The sequence below is a fragment of the Neolamprologus multifasciatus genome, chromosome 13 (genome assembly GCF_963576455.1).
Source record: "Neolamprologus multifasciatus chromosome 13, fNeoMul1.2, whole genome shotgun sequence".
NCBI classification, from domain to species: Eukaryota; Metazoa; Chordata; class Actinopteri; order Cichliformes; family Cichlidae; genus Neolamprologus; species Neolamprologus multifasciatus.
In genome coordinates, this window is record NC_140451.1 from 16,447,961 (window position 1) to 16,469,802 (window position 21,842).

General features: G+C 39.2%; 2 protein-coding genes across 2 annotated transcripts in view; both read right to left on the bottom strand.

Annotated features, from left to right (window-relative positions):
• Positions 1–556: 556 nt before the first annotated feature.
• Positions 557–12,329, bottom strand: agpat5 (1-acylglycerol-3-phosphate O-acyltransferase 5 (lysophosphatidic acid acyltransferase, epsilon)). The gene is made up of 8 exons (XM_085183369.1): positions 11,476–12,329; positions 10,815–10,884; positions 10,617–10,732; positions 9,257–9,346; positions 8,212–8,302; positions 7,176–7,337; positions 3,901–4,024; positions 557–2,517 (listed from the first exon to the last, which is right to left on the bottom strand). The coding sequence occupies exons 1-8, from the start codon at positions 11,692–11,694 to the stop codon at positions 2,292–2,294; spliced, it is 1,098 nt and encodes a 365-aa protein (XP_085039495.1). The 5' UTR covers positions 11,695–12,329; the 3' UTR covers positions 557–2,291.
• Positions 12,330–14,238: 1,909 nt separating this feature from the next.
• Positions 14,239–21,842, bottom strand: part of mcph1 (microcephalin 1) — a 33,517-nt gene continuing 25,913 nt past the window's right edge. Inside the window, exons 14-15 of the mRNA XM_085183360.1 lie at positions 14,785–15,022; positions 14,239–14,690 (exon numbers count right to left, since the gene is read on the bottom strand). Coding sequence (XP_085039486.1) covers positions 14,638–14,690; positions 14,785–15,022 — 291 coding nt within the window. The 3' untranslated portion in view covers positions 14,239–14,637. The remainder of the gene's footprint in view (positions 14,691–14,784; positions 15,023–21,842) is intronic.

Consider the following 21,842-nt stretch of genomic DNA (forward strand, 5'->3'; position numbering starts at 1 on the left):
CTCCTCACTCATCATCATCTCCATTGTTCCCTTTCTCTGCCCACCTCCTCCTTTATCTCAGCCCTCTGTTGACCATTCATCACCAATCATTAAAAACTAAACAAACATCATCAGGTCTGTTTCTGCATGATGTCGTTACTCTGAATAAACACAACAGGTTAAACCACACAGCAGACCGACTGCATCTCATTGTTGAGCTGGTGCTTATCTCGCCAATTTCAGAAATGCCTGCCGTTTGTGAGTGTTATTGACATTAATGCATTCCCAGGCTTTTACTCTCCAAGCTATATGCCAAACTTAACTTCAGTCACTCATGCATTTGGGAAGAATCATTTGTATGGAGGGCTGTGAAAGGGCCTAAGACGGAAGAGGCTGTCTACAAAACTTTGAAAGGCAGTTTAAACACCACAGCCTACCTGAGTATTGTTCCTGAATATGAGAAGTAATAAAGCATAATGTATATACATAATACAGAGGCAGAACAGTATGCATCTTCTACGTACAGCTGATATCAAACTTATAATCAAAGCAGTAAGAGCAACAGAGAAGAGACAACTTGCCCAGGAAAACCACTTTATTTCATTCTCACCCCCCAACTTCCATAACATACACGCATTAAAGGTTTCACCATTTAATAATAGTCCTCAAGTGTAAATCAATGCATTCTTCGAGGAAAATAAGCCACTATGAACTGTAGACAGTGTTGTCGCATGCTGCAGTGAGCAGCAGCTCCAGCAGAGAGCGTCTGTGCAGTCACCTGGCGGAAAGAAAATAGAGCCACCGTGGCGCTCTGTGAGACGGTCCGAGGACCGACTCCTCCAAAGAGAAGGCACACATTTCCAAAAACAGTTGGCATTTAATACACTGTCTACACAGAGTTTCCTGATGAGTTACAGTCAGAGCTCGTCTGGATAAAAATGACTAGAAAATGGCTGACAAAGGTCATTTAAAAACAAGGAAGGATTATTCAAGTGAGGTATTAGAGCAAGATGTAAATTACTATACCATCCACACAAGGAAATAAAACACACATCAGGCTACAGGAGGTCGTAAATACGTAAAGTGACGTGTGGAAAATGCAATGATTTCATGGTAAACAACGACAACAGACACACAGTGCATTTAACGATACAATGATGTTTAAAATACAAATGGCTTTGAGTGCACAGGAAACCTGCGATATACTGTTAACATGGCTTTGTCAGCTTTTTGTTAGGTAGACAGACGTCTAACACGGTCGTAACAAATGCATATAGAAAAGTTATGAATAATTATGAAAAAAAACCCAGATTTTTTAAAATAACTCAGAGGAACAAACACGTAAAGTCTCTTTGCCGTTGTCGACAACGTATTGCTCAACTTAAAACACGCAGAGACGCTCTCAGTGGGACGATGTGGAAAAACAAAACACAACAGGTTTTGGCAATTTTTGACGATTTTAAAGGTGAAAGTAAGGATTTACATTAGTGGAACAAGTTCACTGACAGTCCTCCGCTGCGAGCTCCAACAGTGTTTCTTGACAAAAAAGGCTGAGCTGAAAAGAGAAAAAAAGGGGGAGGGGGTAGTCTTTCACAGATGCACAAATATACTTGTTCTTACGGCTACATTCATAGTGAGGAAACAAAAGATGAATATTTAAGATAAACATAAAAATGTAGCTGGTGTCACCGGTATAGGCCCGTGTAGAGGACTGCATGTTGTTCGACCAATGTAAAAAACAAAAACAAACATCACCTTACACGAGGGGGAAAAAGTGCATTTCTTCCTGATATGAGACTTGGCATAAAACAAGACAAACATTACAACCAATACCAATAAATCAGTGCACTTAAATGATCAATCAGCAGCAGGCTGTGCTCTTTAGTACAGCAGCCGACCGTGATCGTTGCATGTGTTTTTAGAGTGCTTGGCACACTTTGCTCTCAGAAATAATTAGAACTCTAAACTGGCCAAAGACCAAAGAAGAAAACAGCATGCAAGGATACTAATTTGGCTAAATCCGATGAAAGGAAGGAGGGGTTATTTTAATAGAGGTATGAAGCTATTTCAATAACTTTTGGGGAATATAATACTTTAACAAAGGTTTTGTCATTTCAGGTTGAGGAGGGAGCAAGTAGCACAAAAGGCTAACATTTCTCAGTGTCTCCGGTCGAAGAGTCAAACAAAAATATCTCTGAGCCTTTTATCACATACTGCTCTGCATCTGGAGCATACATTGTGTCGCGATACAGGAAAATGGCACCGTCTCGAGTCTTTTGTGCGTCTCATCGTGGCAGACTGGCCTCGATTTGTTAGGGAAAAATGTTTACCCACAGCCAGCCCAGCAGCGTCCCACACACCCAGGTTCTCACGTACAGCTTCCTGCCCTTTTCTGTCAGCAGCATTGGCAGTGTCAATCCCCCAAGGATGACCAAGGAGGGCAGGGTTTTCGAGAGATTCAGCGGAGAAGGTTTGCCCTCACCGGGGAACTTGCATAATTTGTCTGAATCCTGCGACTCGTAGAAATTGGTCAGTAGCCTTTGAAAAGAAAAGAAAAAAAATCTCATGAAATCAGGATGAGGAGAGAAAAACATTTGAGACTATTTTTGTCACTTTCACAACTTTCTTACAGACTAAGAAATCACACATGGTCTGTTATACTACAACAAAGGAATACCAAAACAAATGTTTTCTTGTCATTAGTATAACAGTAAATAACATTAAAGTTTATTACAGTGGGTTCACAGAAAATGTTTTATTTTCTGTGAATTTACAATACAGGTAATGAGCTACCAGTACTTTTATATGTAGTTTTACACCTTTGACTTTGATTTCTTCATCATGTAGAAAAAAAAAAGACTTTCTTAAAACACCTCATGGATTAAAATGTGCAGGTCAACTCTTTTTTTGAAGCAGAGAAAAAGGGGACATTTATTTCTTTTTACAGGTTATGAAGCTGAAATTAGCTGATCTGGACCACTTAAACTTAAGTGTACTTGGACCATGACGTAAACTGAATTTGACACCACTGATCTAGACCCTTCTCTGTCTGTGCCCACATGGAAATGTCACAAAACCATTATTCAAATGGTTTCTTCAGAGATAATGTCACATAAGAAGCCACAAAAGAAAACCTTACTTTTCTGCATTTCTCACTAAAAATGAGTAAGCTATCCGCGACGAGCTGTCAGTGTAAAGACAATTTAATTAACGAGCAAATCGGCGACCACATTTGACCCAATTATACACGTGTGCCTGAAGCAGACTTTTTTTTTTTTTTTTACACTTACTAAACTGTGTGCCAAGAAGCAACTGTTGTTCACATTAAGTGAAAAAAATTCTTATATACAGTTTGTTGTCCACAACTACATAAAGTCAAAACCACATTGTGTTCTTTCACCGTCACAACAACCCTTAGACACGCTTTTCTCAGTTTGCCAACATGTGTAACTGTTTTTGTTACGGGTCGATTTGTGGTTTATGTCTTTTGTTCACAGGTCTTGATCTAAATGAGAAAGCTTATTAAAATAAATGATTTATTAATTATTAACTTCATAATGACTACCTGGTATTGTTTTATTAGTAATTAATTAGTTAGGGCAAAAAAAAAAGGAAAAAAAAAGAAGAGATATGTAGAGTAAATAATTATGTTTTCCGACTGGAAACCTGTGAAACAAAACCCTTTGTTATATTTTACTGGTTGAATATTAAGTTGTTACTGTATTAATTTATTCTAAATACAGAAACACAAAGTTAAGGTTTATCTCTCTGTAACAGAGCGGTGGCACACAAAAGAAGTCGTTTTGCAAAAACACCTCACAGCTCACATATTGACTAGATGACATGCAATTTCAACATGATTAATTACGCCACACACAAGTGCGTGTACATGCTCTCACACACAGGCACGCACACACTCACCCGTCCTTGATTTCGAAGCGATTGTGTAGCCATCTGCGGAAAAACGCCGGCTCCGAGGGAATTTCTTTTATGTCCACACGGTCGAAGTGTATGTGGATGCGGCGGCATTCTTTGCAGAGGAATTCTGTCAAAGAGAAAAAAAAAATCCATAAAAAGACCAATCAAAAGCAGGAAAAGCCTGTCAGTGCAACGACACGTACAGTAAGCACTTAAAAACCAACACGAGGTGACAGTGATGGACTGGAGCTGCTGTGATGCAATTGCCCAGTAAAGACCAGTAAAGGAAGGAAATCACTTAAAGGTAATTCCAAAACAGTCACTGGTGTTACATCATATGACACAAAAGACAAAACATCTTTCCAAACATGATAGATTTAATGTTTCAGTTTCAACTTTTCTTCATACAATATGTTAAAATTCAACTGTCAGTCTGCACTTAAGCAAAGAAACAGAAAGTCACACGTCTGAGGAGGTCATATATAAAAGCGTAACCAAGTGTGAACGCTCAAGGCTGCTCGTCTATCCCCAGAGACCTTCAAGTTCCTGTTTCCACAACATGCAATATCATCAGGAAATGTGGCACTGAGGCCAAAAGAGGAAACTTGATCGAAGTCGGCAGCGAAAGACTGCTGGAGAGAGCACCTCCATCAGCGGCTGCCCGGATTTAAATTGACCTTCGCACACAATGTGTGCCAGTTTAACGAGCGCCAACAACTCGTTGACGGCTGAAGGCACGAAAATATTTTTACTGTAACGCACAATAAAAACGCCGGAGTCATTCTTAAGGTGCAAAGCAGTGTTGGTGCATTTCCTCCTCGTGCTTGCAGGGGGTTAAATCCTGTTTTTGGGTTTCTTGGCTGCAGACACTCGTGTTTGGCACAGAGAGGCTAAAAGACTCTTAAAGTGTTTCATAAATCAAAGCTCAATCTCAATGACTGCATGTCATGTGTGTTTGAGCAGAACAATGCTGCAAAACAACCTTTAAAAAACAACCACCTGGAAGGGAAAACAACTCTGCTGTGAAGTGACAAACAACTCGCTATGATCCAAATATCTTTAACAAATAAAAACAGAGAGGGAATCTTTGATCTCGCGAGTTGAAAGAACCCGATTGCTACCATGAGCGGTGCACTTACAAGTTGGACCATAATATTTGAAACAAGGATAGTCTTTACAATTTTACCTCCTTAACATGCAGTCTTTCAGCAGGAATTTGACGGCTTTAACAAATATTTCGCAAGAGCCGTTTTTATTCAAAAGTATTTCAACAAACTAATCTCATTTCTAATTATAAATGACTGATTTGTAGCATGTGGACCACAGATGCCCATGTCACAACACTGCTGCCACCATGTTTGACAGGTCGTCTGAGCTGTACCTTTCCTTCTCCATACTTTTCTCATTGATACAAGTTCATGTTTATTTCTTTGGTCCAATATTATTGCAGAACAGTGCAAATGCTTTTAGAGGCTTTCTGGCAAAGTGTAATCTGTCCTTCTCATTCCTGAGTTCGCTCCCCTCTGCACGTGCATTCAAGAAGGTGTTTGACAATCACACTCCTGCCTCCTTGAGAGAGTATACTTTGTGTGTGGTTAGATGTTGTGAAGTTGTCTTTCTCAACGTCATTGTGCACTTTAGCTGTCTTCTGTGGTCTTTTAGGCCTTTTGATGTTGCTGAAATGTCCAGTCTTCTTTTTAGCAAAGGCAGCTGGCAGATTGTTGATTTGGACACTTGAAACTTCTCTCTGATAACCTGACAGCTTAACAACAGCCTCCCTCACATGCACCAATACATCTTTGGTCCCTTATTTACAAACACAGTGAGAAGCTGTAAAATACTAAGTCAACATACCAACTGACCTTCAGATGTCACGTCTCCTTCATTTATCATACAAAAGGGACGGGGCTTCATCTGGCCATGAAACTGCTTGTCAGTCTATTGTCAAACTAATTTTGACAATGAAAAATTGGGAACTTCTTATAAAAATGGCTACAATTCAGAAACACTTCATGGATTTTATTATTTTTCTCTCTTATTCTCTTTCATTTAAAGATGAACATGTGCACTTCAATCACATCAACTGATTTAAAAGCTGCGGTGAAGTACAAAAGCAAAATTGCAAATATGTGTAATCGTATGCAAGTAGTACTCCAGAAGATAAGAACTGAATTTGTAATCACTAGTAACAATCAAGCATTTGTACTTAAGTTATAATTTAATCAGTTTAAAGATTTGTGTTGTTGTTTTTAATACACTTAATAAATAAGGGATATAAAACTTTTTTATTTGCAATAGCATTATCCCCCCCTCCCTCCTTCACAGTCAATGAACAAATCCAAGTAACCAATAAGTTAATAAAGTTATTCTTAAGTCAGGTACATTTTGGCTGCTACCATTTTTTTAAACCATGTTTTTGTGACTACGAAGGAAAAGTCCTGGACCACATGCTAATGTTGTTGTAGCGATGCAAAAACCACCCGTCATTTACAGCTATCAAAACAAGAGGCCTCCCACAGAGGCACTGAAATGACTGCAATCAAATCAACAAGCCATTCTGATTTGAAATGCATTACATTTAATATTAAGAATGTGTTTTTTGTTGTTTTTGTTAAGTAAAGCAGGAATTGGAGCAGCAAATATAATTTCTATTATGCAGTAAATTATTAATTTATCCTCTCAATTTGCAGCTATTAAAGGACTACAGAAATATGCTGAATGCTAATTTAGTCACCCTGATAAGAAACATTTGCTTTGGCAGCCTCAAGTCACTTCCAGCTCCTTGTGAAATCACCAGCGTCACCTTCGCCACATGAGGCCAGGAAGTGCGTGAGGACAGGAATGCTTTTCTATTCTCTGTTCTGTTTTCTCGAAACACACAGATGTTTATTCCTGAAACGGGATGTTTTTTTGTTTTTTTAATTCATTCAAAGAGCGCTTGTTGAACAACTGGGAACACGGAATAATCAAAGGCTCCAAAACACCGAGTCATGTTGTTTACAGGAAGGTGTGACTGTTAATAGGTGATGTTTGCTGTGTGATTAATTACCGGTGGCGTCGTTTACAATGTTGAAGGACTAATAATACTACGTGTGTGTGTGTTTACGGATGCACTGATTAAGAAGAAAGCAAAGTGAGGTCGCTGTTACGGGCAAACCAAAGCATATCTCATGCAACAACAACTGCTGTCTACAGAAATAAAGGTACACGTAATCAGCTGTAACACCAACAACAGAACCCCCCCCCCGACTCGTGTCTAAAACAACATGCCTGCATACCTGGCATCGCTGGTGCAGATCTCCTCTGCCTGGAGCTGTCCAGCGTTCCCTCGTAGGCCACAGTGACGTCATACACAGCATCCAGGTGGCCCTTCATAGTATCGATGGCTACGTGAGCTGCTTTCATTCTGGGTGTTAGAGTGTGCTTCAGGACAGTGAGCCCTGTGAAAAATATGTAAAAACCATCATAAATTGGTTTCTTATCAGCCCATGCAACCAGTGTTTTACATATTACAGTCCCGGTGTCTTAGTGATTTATGAGCCACGCAGACGGCTCCTCATACACGAGTGTGCATGGGAACCTTTGTTGTGCACCATCTCCCCATCTCTCCTCATTTCCTGCCAGCTCTACTGTAAAACAGGTGACGGCTAGAATCTCCCGCAAAATGAAGAAAAACAAATGTGAATGTGGCTGTTTGAGATATTCACAGCAAAGCTTGGTGGATCCTAGGTTGGTGTGCCACCGTCCTCTGCTCACTAATGCCATACTAATAACAGATAATGTCATGTGCACATGTCAGCTCTCCAGAGCGATTTATTTGGATTAATGGGGGAAGGTGATATTCAGTGCCGAGGCCCAGAGATAGTCCTAATCTCTGCAGAATCTAGGCTGTTTGTGAGCAGAAAGCAGCACAAGCCCCTGAACTGTTTCAGTTCATTGCACTTCATGGTGGTGCCAAAATAACAAAGCTGGTGGAACGTGGCTACTTCTCAACACAGCACCAGTATTACAATATTTTTTTATTTAGTGAGGTTTTTACCTGATATGTTTACTGTTCCATATAATCTGTTTTATATTCATGAGCATTTATATGGCTTTCTGAGTCCTTAATCCTACTGAAGCCAGGTCTGCTTCTAGTTTTATACAGTTTTTCTCATTTGTTAACGCTCAAGAAAGTTTTATTTGCAGGTTATGTTTTAGTGGTCAAAGAAGGTCACAGAACTAAATTTAAGTCAGCTGTTTTACTGACTGAGTGGGCTGAACTGAATCAGTATGCACAAGTACAGCAGTGAGTGGCTGCTGTTATGACTCTACCTTCTTTCGCAGCAAAAGCCTGACTGTCAGCGATAACATTCTTGAGGTCTGGATTATACCGAGTTCCTTCAGGGAAGATGACGAGGTACATCTGTGAGGAGAAAAAGCACATGAAATCAAAGACAGTTTTCTAACATATGCACCATTTGTTAAGAAGGAATCTGCAAACCCAACATTGTTTAGGCTTAAAAGAAAACCTGATAAAATGTTTTCATTATCTTGATTCATACCAGTTTAGATTCCAGCTAACCTGAAAACAAAACCTGCTTCCCAGGCCCTGGCTGTATCAGATTCATCTACTGTTGCCCAACCTGTGCCGATGCCTTTTTGACAACATTTGCACCAAATAAAACTATGCAGCAGTTTGAACCAATGTAATTACTGGCATCCGCAGCCAAGTGGGATTTACTGATTCCAGCCAAACTGAACCATTTGTGAAAATTTGTGTCTTTATTAATATGATCATAAGTTTCTTGTCTCAGTTTCCAATTTTTTGTTGCATTAACAACTGATTATATAAACAGCAACTATCAGCAGTGAACTGTGTTCACACAGTTTTCACAGTGTGCCTTTTGGAAACCATGATGGCTTGTGCTACAACACACACATACGCACAGGCAACACTAATCCCCCACAGTCAAATCCAAAAAAGCGATTAAAAGCAAGTCCTTGCACCGCAGCAAACACACAAAACAAATGAATCTCAATACATAAAAACATCCAGTTATCCATTTTGATGGAGTAAAAACTGCTGCCCGTTTGCCACGGCAGAAAATAAAACATTTTATTGATACAGAGAACAAAAAAACCCTGAAATATTTATAACTTTAATTTCAATTACCATCTTGTTTTTATAAAAAATTCCAGGAGGTTAAAAAAAAAAAAAAAAGTGTAATAAGCTTCAAATGACCTTTGAACAAAACATTTTGGATTTCCTGTTTTAAGAATATAATTACGTGCAATTTAAATCTTCAAGCCTCTTTTGTTTCAACTTAAGAGACAAAAAAGATTTACATTTAGGAAATATTTGAAGATGTGTAGTTACCGGTGCTCCACGCTGAGTCTGAGCAAGGAGCTTCTTCCTCATCGCCTTTTCATTGAACTTTGAGCTTCGTTTCACATAGATTCCCCCGTGCTAGGTAGAAGAAGAAAAAAATCCACATGAGATTAATAGAGTAGTTAATTAATAGAGAAGCTGTGGTTCAGGTCTACTAATCAGAAGGTTGGTGGATCGATTCTCGGCTCTACTCAGTGTCAGAGTATCCTTGGGCAAGATGTTAACCCCGAGTTGTCCCTGATGCATACATCACAGTGTTGATGTATTCCAAAACAAAAAAACAAAAAGCATTTGGTAAAAAGTGCGTGTATGAATAGAAGTGATTGGGTGAGTGAGACTTAAAGTGCTCTATTGAGTAGAAAAGCACTACATATGTTTATAGCAGGAATTTTTTTTAATGCTATGGAGCACAATTGTGCAAAATGAAGGCTGCGTTTAGAGATGGGTTTGGTTTATTATGTTTATTACAGATGGTGTGACCCCAATCCTAAGTGTGGTCTCTTGGCTTAGGTGTGCTTTCATCAACAACAAATTGAGACTTTAGAGATGAGACGAAAGCTTTGCTACAAACCAGTCACCACACACAAACAAAAACTTCTTGTGTCAAAGATTCTTCCTCTTTTAGACAGCGTTCTCACATGTTAGAAGAGTGTTTGTGGTAATCACCCGGCCACACTGGGGTTAGCCTTTTTTATTCTGAGATCTGTAAATTCCAAGCTGAGGCTCCCTTCCACTCTTACAGAGAAAAAACGCAACTTAAACATGTTGATACATACATACATACATACACCTGGCAGGCATGGTAGAATCGTTTTGTTTTTTCCTTCCCCCAAACCAGCCCTTATATCCATCTGTGTATGTGTTACTGTGGCAAAATATGTCAGGTTAACTACTTTAGCAGGAAGTAAGACAAAGGCACACACCATGACTTCTTAATGATCCAAGATGAAGTGATGAAACTTTACAGGTTAAGTTCAAATGGAATGCCAACGTTGCAGCACTGGTGTAACCCATGAGCACTCATGTTGTATAATAATGCAGTAAATATCAGTCACAGTGCCAAGCTGGTAAATGCTTTTATACTCTGAGCTCTCAAAACGCTTTACACACCGTGCCCCATTAATACAAGCACTTTTTTTTCTACTCAAGTGCTTTTTATATAACATTCACACACATTCATACTCCAATGGATGCATTGGAGAGCAACTTGGGGTTAGCAGTATCTTGCCAGGGACTGGGAACCACCAACCTTCCTGTCTACTTCCTGAACTACAGCCACCCCAGATTAAGCAGCTGGTCTCTTCTTAATCTTAAAAATGACCTCCTCATACTCACACAGATACATTACCTCAGAGAAATACCATCCATATAGCGGCAGCCACTTGAGTCCATCTTTAAGGACATATCTGACATGACCCAGAGCGCTCTGCCTAATGGCAAGCATGTCAGCAATGATCCAGTCAGCTACAAAAGAAAAAGGTTAGATATTTGAATAGTGCTTTACATTGGACTACATTTTATAAAGCTTGATATTCAAATTAAGTACCTGTGCATTGATGATTTGACAGGTAAACCACATTCTCCTTGTTCTTTGGTATATCTCCATAAATAACAATCTACAGAAAAAGAAAAGAAAGCAGGTTGAAGGCAGTATACGTGTCAGCAAAAAGTTAATTTTACATAACTGTAAAATTAACATTTATATTGTTTCATTAAATGTTAAAACTTGAGTCTTTGCAATTAATCCTAAAGAATTTACTCAAACAGTACAGCACATTTAAGAAGCCTCCATTTGATGATACTGCAATGAATTTATGAGATTAATCATTTTCAAAGGCAAAGGTCAGCCAGCTACACCACTGTACGTGCCTTCAGTAAACACACCTTAACGTACGAAAACCACCTATTGTTCTAGGTGTGGCAACAGCAGTGCCAAAGAATGCAGACTTTCTTGCAATGGGTCTGGTCCATCTGGTTAACTGGGCTGAGTGTGTGCACACACTCTTACAATGTTATACATTTACCCCAACGGTTTTAACAGATACAGAGACCTGAAAAAGTGCAATATTCTCCACAGACTTTAAAGTTGAAAACCTGCAGACATATGCACCCAGAGGCAGCTGTATCTTAAGACAGTCTGTTTTTCTATTCGTAGACTAGATATTAGTAGGTAAAATAACCCACACACAAAGTGGAGGATCACCCACCTCAACTCCTGTGTAGTTTTCAAAGAAGAATAGGACCATACTCTGGTAGACGCAGTACAACCGGTCGTCTATTTTGTGGTACAAACTCGATGGTAAGATAGTTGACAGCAAGCGCCAAGCCCCCCATGACAGCAGATAAGCCGGGGCTGTCCCCAGCATAATCGTAGCAGGAAACCAGTACCGCAGCGAGTATGTGTGCACAACCAAAGAGAGCAGCATGATTGCACCTCTGGCTCCACTGAAGTGACAGAAAATCCCTGAAGTGGACTGTCAGCGCACGCCGTGATTAAGTAGCAGTGCACCCTGGGTATCCCACAACACACCTGACCCAATTTCAGCACACCTGTCCCGACTAGTCAGCGGAGGAAAAGTGAGAAAGCTGCAGCAAGAAGGGAATGAGGAGCTAGTTGGCTAAAGCTAATTTTAACCTTGTGTGCAAAAAACGCAGTTTGTCAAGTCGGCTCAAGCGCTTAAAGCCATACAGCAATGCATAAACTTAAGCTGCAGTTATCAAATATTAGTACGGGCATCTCAGGACAGCAAACCGGAACACGTCCTCAGCCTGAACTCTGCACGTTTACTACAAGTTCAGAAAAAAAGGCATTAGCTTAACTACTCAACGTGCTCCCCAACACAGGAAGTTTTACCAAACGCTACATTTGACATAAATATCTTCTCTAATCGGGGAACCATAACCAAGTCAAAGCCAAAACTCGACCCTGGTGCTAAACGGAAAAAATATTTCCTACTTTCTTCTCTAGGTCCTCATCTTTACTCGGTTAGCTGTTCTCAAACTAGCTTCTTGCACCGCAAATGTCACACACGCCTCCCTACGCAATGACGCCGGGTAAAACCGACTGGCCACGTGACGTAATAGGGACCAGCCAATCAGCGACAGTGCACCACGAGAACCATATGTTGTAACATTAAAGGCGTATGCCGCGTTTTTTGGTTTTCTTTCCAGCAAAACCCCTCATTTTCGTTTTCTTGTTTGAGAACATGTGGCGTCAAAAGTTATCTCAGGACACACGTGGAGATTGCTTAATATGATTTGTGAATATATTAACGCTATTAGTACTTATTTTTAAAAGTAAAGATAGTAATAGTAATATTTATAGTTGGAAATATAACAGAGCTTTCTGTTTATTTTATTTTAAAGGGAAAATGCACATTCATTAATAGGAACACTGAGGCGGATGATGTAAATATTGGCAGATTTATGCAGGGGATATCTCCAGTGCCTGGCATAGTGGCACTCTTGCTATCTATACACCAAAAATGCAAAAGCACTACACATTATTCTGCTGGAAGGAGCCATCAGAAGATGGGAACACTGTGGTCATAAAGAGATGGATTTAAATAATGCTCAATTGGTACCAAGGGGCCAAATCTTTTCCAAAAACATATCACTCACACCATTACACCCTGTACCCTGAACTGTTGATACATGGCAGGATGGATCCATGGTTTCATATTGTTTACACCAAATTCTCATCCACCAGCTGAAATTGTGAGTCATCAGACCAGGCAAAGTTTTTCCAATCTTCCATTGTCCAATTTTGTAGAGCCCATGTGAATTGTAGCCTCAGTTTTCCATTCTTAGCTTAGAGGACTGGCACTGGATGCAGCCTTCTGCTGCTTCTACTTCAAGGTTCAATGTCTTGTGCTTTCAGAGATGCTTTTCTGCACACCTTGGCTGTAATGAGTGGTTGAGTTACTCTTGCCATCAGTTAGAAGCAGTCTTGCCATTTACTTGCCAACTCTGGTTTCAACAAGGTGTTTTAGCTAGGGAACTAAAGTGAATATTTTCTTTTTCAGACTAAGCTCTGTAAACCCCACAGAGGGTTGTGTGAGAAAATCCAGTAGAGAGGCAGTTTCAATTATTCAGATCAGCTCAGATCAAATCACATTTGCTCCCGATTCTGTTTGGTTTGAACATCCACAGGTCATCTTGACCACATCTACACAGCTAAACACACTGGGCTGCTGCTATGCAATTGGATGACCAGTTACATTTGTAATAACACACGGCTGAACAGGCGTACCTAACAAAGCTAGTGAGTTATTCTAAAAACTCAGACACAGGAAGACATGAGGCCATTACAAACACAGAAAATATGTTATTTAGGTAGGTGGGTATAGTATGCCAGGTATGTGGTGCTTACTAAGAATAGACTGAAAGCCCAGATCCATTTTCTGGGATTTGAAAAGTATTTACAATCCCTTCTAGAATATTCTGTTTTTTAAATCATCATCTGCAGATGATGATAAAATTTGCTAACCTAACATGTAAATGGAGTCAAAATTTATGATGCTGACGTTGGCGCTGCTCTTTAGTTTACTGAGCTTGGTACAAAGCTCTAAAAGTGATTAGTTAAAATGGCACACATCTTCCATGTATTAAGTTTGTGTTTCTAAAAAATTGTGACAGTTGCATTTATCCATCTGTATTTATGCAAAAGTGTTTATTTCCCTGTCTGCTGTGGAAAGATGACAAGTGTCAGAGTCCAAGCTGTGAAACATCAGGCTTGTCATCTGTCATCCAGTGCCCCTGCTGAGTAAACTCCAATCACACTTCTTCAGTTCACTGCTGAGTTTTGACCAAGACCAAGCTGTTACTCTCAAAGGAGTAATCATTTCATTACACTACAACAAATCAATAATACATAAGATGACAAACAAGCAAAGAAAAATAAGTTATTTTTATCGTACATTTTGATCCAGGAGTTCAGGAAACAAGGTCCAAAATCAATTTTTTGTAAATAAAGTATTTATTCAAAAGAGATACTGCAAAAACATTTATAATCACACTAAATTTACTTTCTAATTACAATGTCAAACTGGCTCATTAAGGATTTTTAAACTCACATTGTCTTATTTTGTTCATTTTTACACAGTAGTGCTTGCTACTTTAACCCAGGACAGTAAATAAGTTAGGGTTTCACAGTAACTGAGATTATTTCTTATTCAACAGTCCCAAAGGGTTAACAAAAAAAATCTATGAACACAAAAAAAGATAAGAAATCTGACCAAGATGAATACTGCATGGAAGAAATGAGGTAAACTATACAATCGCACACCATCATACATTCAATTGTTAAAACTACACTTCATACTCCGAAAAACAGGAAAAAGAGAGAAAATAAGAAAAGTCAGTGGTGGTCACTCCAGCTCATAGTTATCGTATGACAGCTGCTTCAGATGTGTGATACTGTCTGAAATAAAACCACACAAAACGAGACAAAGTTAATAGGGACATGCTATTATAGTGACATGATAAATCACAGAACTGAACAGAATATGTCTCACCCAACACCCACTGCTCAGACAGGATCCTGCTTCCCTCTGGCCTCCTGCCGCTGTATTTCCCTATGCAGATTCCCGCCTGCCGCACAGTTTTGCAGACTGTCCCTCCACAGAGCTCAATCAGCTCCACCAGGCTCTGCGTGGGCGGCTGCGAGTGCTGAGACACAAACATGGCAGGCTGACCTTGGAACAGGTCCTGCTGGTGCTCCCCAGCAGATAGGTGCCTCTGGAGACGACAGATCTGTGAAGAAAACTGACATTCAAACACTGCACCAGTGCATTGTTTTACTATGTTTTCCTTTTCAGAAAATAAGCTTGGGACCTTTACACCAGCCACTTAGTTGTGTACACTTGAGCAGCTCTTCAAGATCAAGATAAAAAAAAATTATATCTCAGCGTCACAAATAAGGAATAAAGGTAATGAAAGCAACTTTAAAGACAACATGGTGAATTTTTTCAGTCAACCAACTTTAGGCTTTATAGAAAAGGTTGTGAAAAAAAGAAAATATCCAGTGTGTTGCAGTTCTCTTTGTGAAAATACCTTGTTCACGCCAGAACAAATGGCAAGACTGCTTCACTTGGGCTTTAGCATAACTGAACGCAAAACATATCAGAACTTGAAGTAGATGAGCTACGGCAGCATTAGACCACACCAGGTGACACCTCTATCAGCTAAGAAGAAGAAACTGAGGCTACAATACACACAGGCTCACCTAAATTGGACAATAGATGATTGGGGGAAAAAACTTGCTTAATGAGTTTTGGATTTATTTGACTACATTCAGATGGTAGAGCAGAATTCAGTATAAATATCATGAAAACATGGAATCTGCCTTGAATCAACAGTTCAGTCTGTTGCGATGTGCGGGGAATATTTTATGCTTGCGGCCATACCACCGTGAGCATGCCTAATCTCATCTGATCTGCAAGAGTTCTCTACTCACCTCTGTCCACTTCCCAGGTATTTATGTACTACTGCTGCATGTCATTAAATTTGTCTTCTCACTTCCATAATGCATGTTCTCCACCAAACAGTAGCAGTAGAGAGCTGCGCCTCCCTGAGCCTGTTTCCGAAATGACCTGTCCTGAACTGAATATTATCTTTACCCATTCTGGCCCCTTTAGTATGAAGTGAGTATCATTTAAAGGCTGCTGAGAAATCTGCAGCAAGTGATGTGATGCTATCGAGTTAATATGGACCAAAATCCCTGAGGAATGTTTCCAATACCTTGTTGAATTGGTGCCATGAAGTATTAACGCAATTCTGAAGGCAAAAGGTCTTCCAACTCATTAATAGTAAGACGTAACCTATGACGTGCCAGTGAGTATATGAAGTTAGTGCCAGCAGCTTATTGGCATACCTCAGCACAAAAGCTGGAAACAAGACTTAGAAGGTATTCTAGCTCTTTAACAGCAAATCCAGAGTTCATTAAAATGTTTTGCACAAAAACAGAGGTGTGAAAGTTACAGCTCTGCATGTGTGGCAGACTTTGTTGTCTGTTTCTTGATGCTGACTCAAATAAAGAGACTCCAGGAATTAATAAGCATAGTAATGACAGTTTTTTTGTAATCCAACTTCTGACAGTGCAAAGAGCATTACTCAAAATGTCTAAAAGCTAAATTAAAGGCACTGAACCTGCCACATCAAATGTTTTCCACTTTTAACATCTCATTCATCACAACTATACATAATGACAGAGATGCCTTTGCAGAAAAACTCATTGTTAACTTAAAAGATGTGTCATCGCTCTGTCTGTTAAATCTCTCTTACATGAAATAGTGGTTAACATCAGGTGCTACTAATTTGATTAATTGGGCTCAGTTCTAAACGAAAACAGGACTCTCATTAACATCATTAGCAACACCCGTGTTTACCTATTGTTTCGTGTTATAACAGCGGGTGTGGATGAAGTCTATGAGCTCTAATGGGGATTATATGACATTACCAAACTGGATTAATAAGCACAAGCATGTTCACATCAATTTCCCCTGTGATAGCAGTAAACATGCAGGTGCTACTAGCACCATTAACCATGGATTAATTATATTCCAGTCTCACAACAGTTAATGACAGATTAAGAATGAGCCATCATGCACAGTTTCAGGGCCCTGAGGAAGAAGCAATTTATTCTTAATTCTTTTCATTATTTAGTCCTGAGATTTATCGACTGTGACGTGTCAAAATGCCATCTGCGGGGGAAAAAAGGTCTGTGAGGAAGTGAGCTGCCGGTTTAGTACAGTATAAACTGTACATGCCCACACAGTCATGAAAAGGGGACACAAGCAAAAACACCACCACAATCGCTCCACGGTGGCCAAGCAGAGACAAACACAGAATAATCATGAACTCATATTGTGTGACTTTACAAGGAATTATGAGTCAATTTAATCTCCCGATGACTGCTCACTAATCCATCAAACATTGTTAGGTTTTTTGGCACGCTTCCCAGAATTCATTGTGTTCGGATTTTCAGGAAACCTTTGTCCCTTGTAGTTCTACCAAGATTTCAAATGGAAACTTGATAAATATGAGTCACAGCTTTTCTTTCTCTGATAAACATGAAAACAATTCTCTCCCTTTTAAAGATCAGTGCTGTCAACCTGCACGGCACTAAAAGAGGCAAATAGAGCACTCTTCCCTGAAACCGCTTTTACATGATACTGATATGTGCTGCCGCCGATGAATAAATTCAAGTTACATTCAAAAATGTTATTCATCTGTGGAGCAAATTAAAGTGTCTACTTTGACCCTCAAAAATCTAATTTGCATTCATCAGAATCACAAATCTGATTCCTTCAGGCCCGTTTCAGCACTGAAGTACTGAAAATAGCCTGAAGGTGGCTGCTGGAGATAAAGCAGCAGTTTGGCTGGGAGGCACACACCCTCACGGCCTAAACCAACAGACAATCACTGCACCATATGAGACCAATTTAGACAGCAACAGCTGTTGTTAGTATAAGCAGACATTTGCAACCCACAGCTGAATGCTAAACCTCACTCAAATACAGTTTATTGCAGTAGAAAATTGATAAATTCTGATCAAACTCTGATACTTCCAAGTAAAATAACTCTAATTTGATTAGAATCACATAAACTCAGGTAAGAACAAGTTGAACTACAATCCCAACCTCTGTGCCTTGTTTCATTTTTTTAAGCTCACCTTGTTCTCAGACTTATTTGAAGCTCTCTGCCTGACTGAAGCTGTGATTTTCTTGGAGGGTCTTTCTTTTCAAGTTTGGTGAGTGATGCTCTAAATTCTCACAACAGTTCTGTACAGTATGCAGCAGGGTTCAGCTGACAAACTGAAGGGGCAAACGGCTCTATACCAAATCAAATACCTGCAAAAAACAGACTTCAAGGCTTTAAGTCTTTATTCACAAAATCAGAGACTGTTGAGGAAAGAGTTCAAGAAATAGCATCACATTAAATTTAACCCTCATTAAAGATTAAAAGACTTTATCTGAGCTATAATATGGGAGGAAAAACAGAAGCACACATACAAGAAGTTTGTCTATTAATTCTTTTGCCTGCCATTTATGACGAATGACAATCACGGTGACAATGTAGGAGCAAATAAGCAAATAAGTCCCCAGTCACAGGCTTGGATCGGTCCATGATCATTGGTCATGAAGGAAAATGTGTATTCCCCATACTGTGGGCAAAAACATCCTTGTTATTGCTCTGGTCTCTAGAATGTTGGTGAGGTTGCATGGAAGTGACAGACCTCTCTACAAACACTGTCCAGCTGTTGTCGGAGCTGTGGAGAAACAGTGAAAAGTGTGGCACAAACGAGAAACAGAGACCATCTACCCTCAGAGTAGTAGCAGATAGATTTATCATAACTCACAATTCTGTTTGTATCTTATTAATGTATTGGTCGAACATTAATACCCTATTTTTAAGGGTAGAGACGAGCTGAAGCCCATTGCATCAGTATCAGCATATATGCTAAAACCTTTTTTTATTTTAACATAATGTGGAAAAAAAGCTTGAGTTAACTTATAAACAGCGTAATCGCATATGAAATGTAGTCAATAAACGTAACCCATGAAAGTCCAAAATCTTTTTTAAATTTAGCCAATCTCACTTTCTAGGTCTGGTTCTCCGACACGTCGAGATCCTCTATCGGTGTGGTAGTTGTTTTTATATTAATGCCTAGAACTTTTGTTCTGCCCCCCTGAATTTGTGCGTTTGTGATGCACGTTGGATCTGTTCCAGTGTATTAAAAGATAATCCTTGACTTTCATTTTTGGGAAGTGGATAAAGTCCCGTGAATAGAGTCTGACATAAAGAGAAGCTGTGCTGTCTAGAGGTGCAGGAGGCAACCTTGAAGGGGAAATAAGGTCAAGTTAAATCACGTAAGATTTTTGATTTGTGCTTCTGACTCCAGTGAAACAAACAGACAATGATGAGGAGTTTCTACAGTAAGCTACGACTAACCAGATCCCCCTTTTTCACGTATATTCATACAGCACTTTATTCTGTGGACTTGAATTGTTTTATATAGCTCACATTCAAACACGTTCAAACTAATAAGCATGCATTTGGGCTGTGGAACCAAGAACTTTTTTCACCCCAACAAAATGGTACTGATGCCAAAAATGTACAAAATTGTAACACCATGGATGAGCTGCATTTTATTACCTTTTATTTATTCAAATTTTACATTTTTTTTTTGTAAAGTGAGAATCCAGAGAGGGCAGTGGAGGCAAACAGACAGCATGAGCAGCGCTGTAACCAGGATGAATAAATTAGCATCCTTGTATAATCAAACACTTTGTGTTCTTGACAGCTCAGCAGACTTTACACACGTTAACAGCATAAGGAAGCTGTATAAATGGAGCAGTAATAAATTCAATTAATGAATGGTCCCTGGACTGGATGTATGTTGAACTGAATCACTGTTGATGTTCCTGCCCTTCCCTTAGTTTTCAATGACCGTAAAATAAACTGAAATACTGAAAGTGATGCAGATCAATCTACTGCGTGGGTGATTCAGCCTGAACACCTGAAAAAGTCAATATTTTTGCAATGACTGCATGTCCTTCCTCTTTGGTAATGTGCTTAAAATGTGCAACATTTCCTTTATACCATAACTATTACATCAGGCTACTTCCTACAATTCTGTTTTGGTATTTGTACTGTCCCAAGAAAAGGTTTGTGAACGTCGAGTGCTCATAAATGTGGTCTGAACGTCATCTAAACAAATCTAACTGGATCAAATAAATATTTAACAGCTGTACTATTCATGTAAATCTACAATTATCAATCTGCTCTTCTCAAGAAAGACTGGTTGGTATGCACCATGCCTCAATTGCAACATCTTTGACAAAAACCATATGAGAAGCATTACAGTGATGCTCAACGATGGCAAACAGCTACAAAAGCATTTTGAAAGACCAATGTATTCATCGCTCCACAAGTTTTCACAAGAAAATGTAAGGGGAGAACTACATGACCTGCTGCTTTGTAATAGGCTGGATGGTGGAATGAGAAAATGACCCAAAGGTTGAAAACAATGAGAAGCAGTGTTTAGGAAAACCCAACTGAGATGTTGTCGAATGAGCAACTCGGTGAAATTAAATGTTTAAGCAAATCATCCCAGAAATAATGATGACCTAAAACAGTCTTGTAGGAGTGACGGTTCAACATTCCTCCTACTTGTGGTGCAGGAAACATTTGATGGAGGCTGCTGCAGCTAAAGCAGGTTCTGAGTTACTGAACTAGTTTACCTTGTTTTTTCAGCCTGCACTTTGAGTCCAGTGTGTTATATAAAAGATTAAAATTGTGCATGTTTGTGTGTTTTAAGTTTAGTCCGATTCAGTTTTTTGTGATTTTGACTTTGACATTGAGAAGACCCCTCTAGTTGCCACTAAAATGTGATTAGACTACACATCACACATGTGGTTAGTTTTCTGAGCCCTTCATTTTTTTTTTACTGACTACAACAACTTTGTCATGTCAAGATAGTGCTCCAATTGGACAAAAAGACCACAGTACGCACTCTGTGTGTTGCAGAATAGTTATTATAAAAATAAATGGATGCACGTGCTTTTATCATTACATGCTGCTGGAAGCCAGTTCCCTAATTTTCTATCAAACGTAACCATTAGTTTTCACAATAATGTTTTGCTCTCTGCTGCAAAACATTATTTAAGCCACAGAAAAACAAATCGCTAATGCATGCATTTTAGGCGCGTTGTTCACCAGAGTTTCTGGATATGCTCCATTACTCCTAATTACTATCAGAACATCCTGGAAAATCACAACACCTTTTAGAAGGCTTTAAAAACATTCAGTCTGTAAAATAAATAAATGAGAATAAATAAATAAATTTTAAAAATTGCACTTTCCTGTGTGTAAGAGTGTGGGACCATGTTTTGTTGGGCTATTTTGGGCTTGTGTAAACAAGAATGGGCTAGGCTACAGAAAACACCCACAACTTGCTGAGATTAAAACTCCCAACCTAACAGAAAAACCTGCTTTGTAAAAATGGATTCTTTTTTGTAAGAAGGAAAAAACAAAGAGCTTTCCCATGACTTTTTTGGTCTTCAAGGGTAAAAGCATCTAATGCTTCATTATACTTGTGAATCATGGTTCTGCAAATGAAAAAAAAAAGCCATATTGTTTTTCTAATTGGAGGTCATAAAACAGCCACTCTGAACCACTGGGAAATAATAAATGACATGAAATGAAAATCTATTTAGAGTTTTAAGAAATTTTGAGCTTATCAAATAAACCAATTTTATTAAAAAAGAGGACAGTGTATTTAATGTAGGTACTGCTTATATGTACAAAACAGGAAATGGTTAATAATAAAGTTGAAATGGAGACTTCTTCCTTTGAATCTCCCATTCAGGGCGCTTGCTGTAAACCGGGAAACATTTTTCAATGAATGGGATGGACGCTGCTACTATCAAAGAGTGTGCTGAAGGTGGACAGCTGCATCCTGAATAGTTATTCAACTAAAGCAAAAAAAACATGTGGGTATTGTGGAGGATATAGTAGAAGATGTGTAGTTTGTGCATCTGCTCCTGTGTGTTGCTCAGCGAGCGTGTAC